This window comes from Oncorhynchus clarkii, chromosome 17, assembly GCF_045791955.1.
Source record: "Oncorhynchus clarkii lewisi isolate Uvic-CL-2024 chromosome 17, UVic_Ocla_1.0, whole genome shotgun sequence".
In the NCBI taxonomy this organism is placed as follows: domain Eukaryota; kingdom Metazoa; phylum Chordata; class Actinopteri; order Salmoniformes; family Salmonidae; genus Oncorhynchus; species Oncorhynchus clarkii.
The window spans coordinates 13,371,790-13,382,421 of record NC_092163.1 but is presented as its reverse complement, the minus strand read 5'-3'; the positions used below and the strand labels follow the sequence as shown (position 1 = coordinate 13,382,421).

Here is a 10,632-nt window from a genome sequence, read left to right as displayed (position 1 = left end):
TCAACGTTTAATAACGTGTTGTAGGTTATCGGTCCTTGAATTTCTGTAGGTATTTGCAAAAAATATTATACAATTTCTTATTTACTCGAGTTTAAATTGACTGCTGTGAATCATGTACTGATGTATCAAGATGTTTTCTGTTCTTTGGATTAGAACAAAGTGCTACAGTGAATGACGAATGTCTATTTTTTGTTATGATTTTTAATTTTGTTAAGAACAAATCTGGCATACATTGATAAATTGTTATGTATATATTTCCATGTAAGGTTTCAAAGTATGCAAATTGTGTTGCAGTAGCCAGAGAGCAACATGCATAGATATTTAACATGTAAAAAAAAAATTCAAAAAGGTTAACCAATTATGAAACATACAGGAAATAACATTATAAACCAGTGACCTATCAAGCCACTATCTCAATACATACTCATGATATTACCATACACCTAGCCTAGTCCCAGATCTGTTTGTACTGTATAACCAACGCTTATAATCGATGGCATGACAATGAGACGGCAAGACAGCACAAACATCTGGGACCAGGCTGCTACACACGCTGACAAAACTAGAACCAAGATGTCTGACCAGTTACTGTTAATAAAAGGTTTCCAGGCGGATCTTGAAACAGTCCTCTGGGTGTCTCTGTGCAATGCCGTGGCGCAGCAGCATCTCTGTGTACGGGGGCCAGAACGTCTCGTCTATCGATATGTAGGGATCGTGAGGCGTCTCCAGAGTCGTGTTCATCAGCAGCTGCACATTTTAACAATGGAAGATAAGGTTTAAGATAAGGGTTTAAGATTGTTATTTATGTTGTTGTTCAATTGGAGCAAGAGGTGAGTAGGGATGTTTTTAGGTCGTTTGTTGCTCTGTGATCAAGTTGATCTACATTACAAAGATGTGAGGGTAATGTAAGTGTAAAATATAGTCATAGGGTCATAAAAAGCTAGACTATAAAGCTGCTACTGGTTCAAGCATGTAGTAATAAAGTAATACAAAATTGAACCAGAGCACCGGGTTGAATAATAAAACAAACAATGCATGCGAACAGAGACTTACCTCCAGGACTTCATTAAGTGAAATTAGATTCTCGTTCAGCTCTTGAGGAATGTTCTGAAAACAAAAATGATAGCATCTAGGCTGGTCCCAGATCTGTTTGTGCTTTCTTGCCCAACAAAACACAAAAGCTAGCTACATAGCACAAACAGATCTGAGACCAAGCTAGATGCAACCGTAAAAAACTGTGTGACCATTGAGGAACCCCTCCATCAGAGCCACATAATACATCACTAAGACTGCCACCTTTTTCTTCTTGTCAGCGTTGGTCTCCTGTGTAGGAAGTGGGAAGTGTTCCGCCAGTACGTCTGCCAGGGTCTCCATCAGTCTGTTCTGGTAATCCTTCATCTTCTGGATCTTCTTCTTGGTGTCCTGCAACACACTGAACAGCAGCAGCAATACTTCCATATTAAACTCAGAATAGTTGTCAATGTGTTGGTTTGTGTGTCATTTTCTATCATTCGGGATCATATTCATAGGCAGGAAACCAAAGAAAACGCTCCAAAACGGGGAGGTAAAATCTGTTCAATAAAAAAAAAACTTTTTGTTAAGCCTTGTAAAAACTTAATTTACAGTGTGCCCTAACAAACGTGACCCAGTTGTTGTACCTTACCTGTGTTCTGATAACCTTTCGTTTTCCAGTCGCTGTTTGACCACATGTTCAGTGCCTGCCCTCAACACTTCCTTCTTTTCCTCCAACCACTTCTGTTCACTGAAACAGGAACACAGATGTATACTGTCAAATCTACTGTCTCCATGTCAACATTCAAAGGGTTGGAGATTTAGAATAACAATCACATTCAAAGAAAACCTTTTTAAAGTCTCTCTCAGTGTGTCTCTCTTGGCTTGTGAGCAAGAGAGGACCAACTCCAGTTGTGAATTCAGCTTCTGTAACTGTGGAAGTAGTTGAGAAAAGCTTTTTTTAAATAAATGTGTTATACATGAATATGGCTACTTTTCATGAGCATAAGGCTCTGTATAATTATAAAATAGCTGATATCTGAAATGTCTGCAGAACCAGTGAAATGTTTAGACACACTGACTCAAGTTTATTTTTAAGTTTTTACTATTTTCTACAATGTAGAATTAGTGAAGGCATCAACACTATGAAATAGCACATGTGGAATCATGTGGTAAGCAAAAAAAAGTGTTAAACAAATCAAAATATATTTTAATATTTGAGATTCTTCAAAGTAGCCACCCTTTGTCTTGATGACAGCTTTGCACACTTTTGGCATTCTCTCAAAAAGCTTCATGAGGTAGTCACCTGGAATGCATTTCAATTAACAGGTGTGGCTTGTTAAAAAGTTAATTTGTGGAATTTCTTTCCTTCTTAATGCGTTTGAAGAACATGGCTGAGGTTTTACATTATCCCAACCAATTGAGCTATTTTGTTAGTTGTTTTTTTATAACTTATTTTGTACATAATGTTGCTGCTGCCGTCTGTTAAGACCAAAAATAACTTCTGGACATCAGAACAGCGATTACTCACCGCGGACCGGAATAAACTTTTTCCTTTAACGAGTCCGACAAGAAGAATATACTGCTTCACTGGAACAGGCCCAGATCCCTGTAATTTGCTTGAAGAAAAGACAGGAAAAGGAGCCGCAGATCAGGCAATCTTCTGAGAATTCTTAGGTGAGCGAGTAAACTCCCACTGCCATCCGTTCTTTTTGCTAATGTGCAATCATTGGAAAAATTTAATTGATGACCTACGATTAAGATTATCCTGCTAACGGACATTAACTGTAATATCTTATGTTTCACCGAGACGTGACTGAACGATGATACAGATAATATAGAGCTGGCGGGATTTTCCATGCGCCGGCATAAGAGAAAGACGAGGGGTGGGGGTGTGTCTATTTGTCAATAACAGCTGGTGCGCAAAGTCTAATATTAGAAGTCTTGAGGTATTACTCGCCTGAGGTAGAGTACCTTATAAGCTGTAGACCACTATCAACCAAGAGTTCCCATCTATATTATTCGTAGCCGTCTATTTATCACCACATAACGAAGCTGGCACTACGATGGCATTGAGGAGTACACCACCTCAGTCACTGGCTTCATCAATAAGTGCATTGACAACATCGTCCCCACAGTGACCGTACGCATATATCCCAACCAGAAGCCATGGATTACAGGCAACATCCACATCGAGCTAAAGGCTAGAGCTGAGCTGGCGCTGGAAAACCAGACACGAGCTGCCCAGTGACGCGAGCCTACCAGACGAGCTAAATGCCTTTATGCTCACTTTGAGGCAAGCAACACCGAAGCATGCACAAGAGCACCAGCTGGACTGGATCTCGGTAGCCGATGTGAACAAAACCTTTAAAAACAGGTCAACATTCAAAGCCGCTGGGCCAGGCGGATTACCAGGACGTGAGTGCTACGGGTCGGTAGTAATTTAGGCAGGTTACCTTAGTGTTCTTGGGCACAGGCACTATGGTGGTCTCCTTAAAACATGTTGGTATTACAGACTCAGACAAGTAGAGGTTGAAAATGTCAGTGAAGACACTTGCCAGTTGGTCAGCGCAAGCTCAACGTACACATCCTGGTAATCCGCCTTGTGAATGTTGACCTGTTTAAAGGTCTTACTCACATCGGCTGCAGAGAGTGATCACACAGTCGCCCGGAACAGCTGATGCTCTCATGCATGTTTCAGTGTTACTTGCCTATAAGCAAGCATAGAAGTTATTTAGCTCGTCTGGTAGGCTCATGTCTCCGGCAGCTTTTGGCTGTGCTTCCTTTTTGTAGTCTAATAGTTTGCAAGCCCTGCTACATCCGACGGGTGTCGGAGCCGGTGTAGTACAATTCGATCTTAGTCCTGTATTGATGCTTTGCCTGTTTGATGGTTTGTCGGAGGGCATAACGGGATTTCTTATAAGCTTCCAGGTTAGAGTCCCACTTTTTGAAAGCGGCAGCTCTACTTTAGCTCAGTACAAATGTTGCCTGTAATCCATGGCTTCTGGTTGGGGTATGTACGTACAGTCACTGTGGGGACGACGTCCTCGATGCACTTATTGATAAAGCCATTGACTGATGTGGTGTACTCCTCAATATCATCGGAAGAATCCCAGAACATATTCCAGTCTGTGCTAGCAAAACAGAAGACCTGGCCTCCACAATCACCCAACCTCATTCCAATTGAGATGGTTTGGGATCAGTTGGACGGCAGAGTGAAGGAAAAGCAGCCAACAAGTGCTCAGCATATTTGGGAACTCCTTCAAGACTGTTGGAAAAGCATTACAGGTGACTACCTCATGAAGCTTGTTGAGAAAATGGCAAGAGTGTAATGCTGTCATCAAGGCAAAGGGTGGCTACTTTGAAGAATGTCAAATAACATTTTCTATTTGTTTAACACTTTATTTCATAGTTTTGATTTGTTCACATTCTACAATGTAGAAGACACCTACTCATTCAAGGGTTATGTTGACTGGTACTGTATTAAAAAGGTAACTGCATCAAAATGTTTGTTTTTTTTCCAACAATAACTACTACTGTGGAAGGCAACATCCACATGTGCATTTACCTCCTCTGCTCCAACGACGAGTAACACCTCAGGATTTGTGGACAACACTATGGACAGAAAGTAAACCACATTCTGATGGTACATATCATGCTTAAGTCATACAGTATAAGTACAATCAATTAGTTATAAAGGAATGATATTCAGAGTAGAAACCAGACACTCACGTTCTGGCCGTCTTGTCTGCCACTGCTTCAGCTCAGCTGCTACAGCCGTCAATCTATTCACAGACTGTTGGACATATAACAGATATGCAGCAGATAAGGCAAGACAATGTAAAAAGTACATGCATCACACATACTAATGCTTTCATTCAGCTATAGGGAAATAGGGCCATCTCTGACCTGTTCTTGAGGGTTTTCATCCGAGTCTGGCTCTGCGAGAATGATCTCGTTCTGAAGCTGAAAAACAAACAGAATATTAAATTTTAACATTAACACAATAACGTCACATCATCCAAAGTTGTCTGTGCATGACCAAGCTGTCATCGTAAACAGATCAGTACCATCTCTAGCTGGGCAAACTGCTCTTCACACTCGTTAAACAGTTGTGCCTGTGCAGCTTCCGAGCACTCTGTGTAGAAAGGAATGGCAGGTGGTACTGGAGTATCCCGGACCTCTGACTCTGTGTCCAGTGGCTGTCCCTGTGACAAAAAATGTCAGAATTATTAGGACATGCATGTTTAATGGATAAATTACTGTAATTTCAGTGAAGCTTACAAAGGCTCAAATTTGGCTACCGTACTTACATTCTCCTGTTGCAACGTTACCTCGTTGGAACTCTGAAAACAAGGAATTCACAATATTGTTATCAACAAGTGGGTAACTACCGAGCTCTGGTCCACGCCCATGTATTGCATTGGATCTGCACTCTATAGCGTGGACCATTGAGTCTGGCGGAACATTTTAAAAAGTCGTTTGAATCATGTTTTGGAAAGAAAATACACCAGGCGCATACAAAGAAATGTTCGTCAGCACTCTACCAACATCTTTACTTTGGTGAGTTACTAAAATACCTTGAAGTCATACTAGCAAGTCAGATTAAGTTAGCTAGATTAGTAAATTAGCCAGTTTCCTCATCAATTCCAGTGAAAATGTCAGACAAAGTATTTTTTTTAAAACGTAAAAGCAGGAAGTAACGTTACTCTTGGACGAAACATTACAGCTCCTAGGTAGCTACCAAAACCTCAAAAACGAAAGTTAGCTAGCTAGCAAACGTTAGCAGTGGGTAAAGATGAGCATATCCGACTGAAAACAAGTTAACGTTATATCATTAACTTTACAAATAGGAGAACATTCATCAATTGGAAATCGACTGTTTTTCACTTTGTCAAACAACGTGTCCACCTACCATATTTGAAATAGTTAGCTGGCTTGATTTTCTTAACGTATTCACTATATCATACAGCCACAGATAGATGAGATACAGCTGTCAACTTCACCGCTAGGTAGTTCCTTTTCAAAATACCGCCAGTATTGATGACGTACGTCTGGGCGGAAGTACTTCGTTTGAGAGCGTTAGGTCTGCGTACTGATACGCATATCACTGAGAACCTTTCAGCAGGACACTAACCTGAAACACAAGGCCAAGTATACACTGGAGTTGCTTACCAAGATGACATTGAATGTTCCTGAGTGGCCTAGTTACAGTTTTGACTTAAATCGTCTTGAAAATACATGGCTAGACTTGAAAATGTCTTTCTAGCAATGATCAACAACCAACTTGACAGAGCTTGATACATTTATTAAAGAATAATGGGCAAATATTGTACAATCCAGGTGTGCAAAGCTCTTAGAGTTACCCAGGAAGATTTACAGCTGTAATCGCTGCCAACGGTGATTCTAACATGTTTTGACTCAGGGGTTTGAATACTTATCTAATCAAGATGAGATGTTTTATTTTCCATTAAAAAACTTTTTTTTTTTTTTTAATATTCCACATTGACAGAGTATTTTGTTTAAATTGTTGACAAAAAAATGACAATTACATCCATTTTAATCCCACTTTGTAACACAACAAAAGGTGAAATAAGTCAAGGGGTGTGAATACTTTCTGAAGGCACTACATGTGAGAATGTTGTTAATTGTGCCTTTTGGCAAACTCCAAGTGGGCTGTCATGTGCCTTTTACTGAGGGATGGCGTCTGTCTGGCAACCCTACCATAAAGGCCTGATTGGTGTAGTGCTGCAGAGATGGTTGTCCTTCTGGAAGGTTCTCCCATCTCCACAGAGGAACTCTGGAGCTCTGTCAGAGTGACCATTGGGTTCCTGACCAAGGCCTTTCTCCCCCAATTGCTCAGTTTGGCTGGGCAGCCAGCTCTTGGAAGAGTCTTGGTGGTTCCAAACTTCTTCCGTTTAAGAATGATGAGGCCACCGTGTTCTTGGGGACCTTCAATGCCGCAGACATTTTTTGGTACCCTTCCCCAGATCTGTGCCTCGACGCAATCGTGTCTCAGAGCACTACAGACAATTTCTTCAACCTCGTGGATTGGTTTTTGCTCTGACATGCACTGACAAATGTGGGACCTGATATAGACAGGTGTGTGCCTTTCCAAATCATGTCCAATCAATTGATTTTACCACAGGTGGACTCCAGTCAAGTTGTAGAAACATCTCAAGGATGATCAATGGAAACAGGATGCACCTGAGTTCAATTTGGAGTCTCATAGCAAGGGGTCTGAAGATAAGTGAGGTATTTATAATTTATTTTAAATTTGCAAACATTTCTAAAAATTTGTTTTCACTTTGTTATTATGGGGTATTGTGTGTAGATTGATCAGGGGGAAATGAATTTAATACATTTTAGTATAAGGTGGTAACGTAACAAAATGTGGGAAAAGGGAATGGGTCTGAATACTTTCCGAATGCACTGTTTGTGTACATTGCGAGGTGAGGAAAAGCACCGGGAACGCATCTAGGTGCCACTTTTACGCATGGTTGCAGTAATGCATAAACATTCAATATTGGATGATCAATTTAAAATGAATCAATGAGGTATTCTTTGCATATTGTTTATGGCCAGAGTGTGTGGTCAACAGAATCTAATTTCCATTCCGATTCCAAACACTGCATAATTCCATTCTGTGTAAAGAATACCATCTCAATGCGACCGAGATTGTCACAATGCTGACCCATCACATGGAACTCCAGAACCCAAGAGAAGTTCAGAAATGTCAAGAATTCAACTGTTCTTGATTGACAAACAATGAGAGAGACAGCATTATTATGGCAAGCTTTTCTTTCATCCTCCCCGAAGACATCATTGTTCCATTAAGGACAACGAAGTCGATTCAGGTAGGAACAATTCAATTAATTTACATCTTGAAACTTCAATATTGATTGAATGTTGAATTATTAGTTGAAAGGAAATAAAAAAATTAAATGTAAGGTTAAGATGACTTGGGGCATTTGTTGTTAGTTACCAAGCAATGTAACCACGCTAAATTCATTTAGAAACTTATGCTATGTCCCAATTATCTCTCCTTTGTACCAAAGTGTGCATTTGTTCATTTCACTGATTTCAAAGGAAATTACTGGTATAATAAATATAGTTAGACTCCCACTAGCCCATGACTCCACCAATCCAATGTTTTAGATTTGTGGGAAGTAGTGAACAAGTTCACAATTCATGAGAAATTAGATATAATTGGGACACACTTGTACTTTAATTTAGTGAAAAGGAGAATTTTCCTTGTTTATAATACAAAAAAAAATCTGTTATGTTACCCTGTGTTACCATATTGTTTCTTTCAGGGTGGATCTCAATGGTGACCCAAATCAACGCCCTTGACGGTCCAGAGTCAGAGAGTCGGAACGTCCATCAGAGCTTTCCAGAGTTACTTGGCGACCAGTACCACTATGCGAATGCCATTGACAGCTCTCTGCTCTGGACAGTTGGTTACGCCCCCTACATTCCCCCAGCTCTGAAAGGAAGAAGCTTCCCCTCTGTCGAGAGCTTCTTCCTGGATGAGTGGGAGCCACTGACACTCCTGCAGACTCCTCAGGTTCTGTCCACCAGTGTTTCCATCGAGGAAGACAACCTGATCCAGTCTGCTGCAGGCCTAGTGTCTCTGGTTCTGTCCACTAATGTTGCCATCATGGAGAATGACTTGATCCAGTCTGCTGCAGGCCTAGTATCTCAGGTTCTGTCCATCAGCATTTCCATCATGGAGAATGACTTGATCCAGTCTGCTGCAGGCCTAGTATCTCAGGTTCTGTCCATCAGCATTTCCATCGTGGAGAATGACTTGATCCAGTTTGCTGCAGGTCTAGTGTCTCAGGAGCTGTCTACCAGTGTTGTCATCGTAGAGAAAGACCTCATCCAGTCTGCTGCAGGCCTAGTGTCTCAGGATAATGACTCCCCCCCCGAGAGCCTCCAACCAACCTGAGGTCCTTGTGGCTGATGTCTCAACCAAGAGAATTAGACTCGTCATCACTATTTCTATGGTTGCAACCAAGAGTTGCTTTGTTGCTTTACATAAAGTTGATGCCAGTGCTACAAGCCTGGAGCAATCTGCTGAGAAAATGTCTACCTCTACCACTGATGTCAACGACATCTCAACTGCTGCTGCTGCCAAGAAGAAGAAGAGGTGTGGATTATTCTCATCTCTCTGGAGAGCTCTCAGGGGAAAGAACAAGAAGCCTGGAAGTAATAACTCATACGGTTATACTCTGTTGTACTCTTATACTTATTATCTTATCAACTGTTTTGATACTGATATCCAGTGTTAATGTATTTTTATTTATTTTGTCTCTGTTTTCTATCTTTCCTTTCTTTAGGCTAAAGCAGCTTCCAAGGAGGACATCTCGGTGAGGAACCCCCCCCCCCCCACAACCACCACCACGCCAACATATACATTTTTATAGTCAGTAAATTTTTTTGTGTTGCATTTGAATGTGTTTGGAATCTTAATTGAAACCACAACACATCTCTAATGAGAGTCATTTTCATAGTCATGTTACACATATGGATTTATCATCAAATGTCATAGAATACAACCACAGATGCAGGGGTTTAGCAGTTTAACATCAGTACGTATCAATTAATCTCTGATTGGCTTTCAACTCAGAATTGAGAAAACTGAGGCAAAGATGGAAGAAAACTGTCTTTTTTTAGAAACATGTAAATCGCTCTGGATTAAAGGGTCTGCTAAATCACTAAAATGTAAATGTGACAATGTGGAAAGATTGAAAACAACAATTTACATTCTGTTACAATGTAACTACAATCACTTGTCAGCGCCATTTTTTAAATTATTATTACATGCATTCTTGCTCGTAACCTCTAGATGGAGTAGCAAGCAAAGTTATGATGATTCACCCTCACTTATACTTAGGCTTTTTTTTAGCGGTTGGATGTGAGGGCATGCTCATATTAGGAATTCCTGTAGGAGTTCCTACCCTAATCCATGAATAAGCATGCTATTTTTATATTTCATGAGTTGACTACGGCAGGGGGTCTCAAAGTGGGGTCTGCAGGGGGTCCATGGTCAGGCCAAATATAAATAATAATTCATTTTTAAGTAAATATTAGCAACATAGCTAAACAGATTCAACTAATTTTGGCCAAGGGATCTGTGAAATTGGTTTAGAGGGTGTAATCCAATACAATGCAATATTATTCATATACAAATTACTTTATTAACCCTGGGCAACATGGGCCTGGGAGGCTCACAGGGATATTGGTATCCACAGTACACCAGCATTATATATTTTTCTACTAAATACTTATTGTATTTTTTTTTTATTTTTTTTTTAACATAAAAGCACTGTAATGTAAACTTTAAAACGGCATAATTTTCTCTCTGATAACAAGAGGGCCCGAGGTGCTTGAGACTTAGTTCATCCGGCCATGCCCTGCTAAAGTCATAGTAAAACTCCTTGTCTGCTTTTTAAAAAGTTGTGTTCGGATTACAAGGGGATCCCTGATTAATTTTCTATCAGAAAAGGGATCCCCAGTCCCATAAAGTTTGAGTACCCCTGGTCTACGACCTTGAGAGCCTCCAACCAACCTGATTTCCATGTGGGTGATGCTTCAACCAATAGAAAGAGAATTAAC

At 40.4% G+C, this 10,632-nt stretch overlaps 1 protein-coding gene across 1 annotated transcript; it reads right to left on the bottom strand.

The window, feature by feature from the left end:
* Positions 1–179: 179 nt before the first annotated feature.
* Positions 180–6,041, bottom strand: LOC139370305 (centromere protein K-like). Its single transcript, XM_071109698.1, has 11 exons — positions 5,927–6,041; positions 5,325–5,357; positions 5,082–5,219; positions 4,921–4,977; positions 4,744–4,807; positions 4,580–4,626; positions 1,862–1,944; positions 1,664–1,762; positions 1,297–1,432; positions 1,054–1,107; positions 180–747 (listed from the first exon to the last, which is right to left on the bottom strand). The coding sequence occupies exons 1-11, from the start codon at positions 5,927–5,929 to the stop codon at positions 592–594; spliced, it is 870 nt and encodes a 289-aa protein (XP_070965799.1). The 5' UTR covers positions 5,930–6,041; the 3' UTR covers positions 180–591.
* Positions 6,042–10,632: the final 4,591 nt, after the last annotated feature.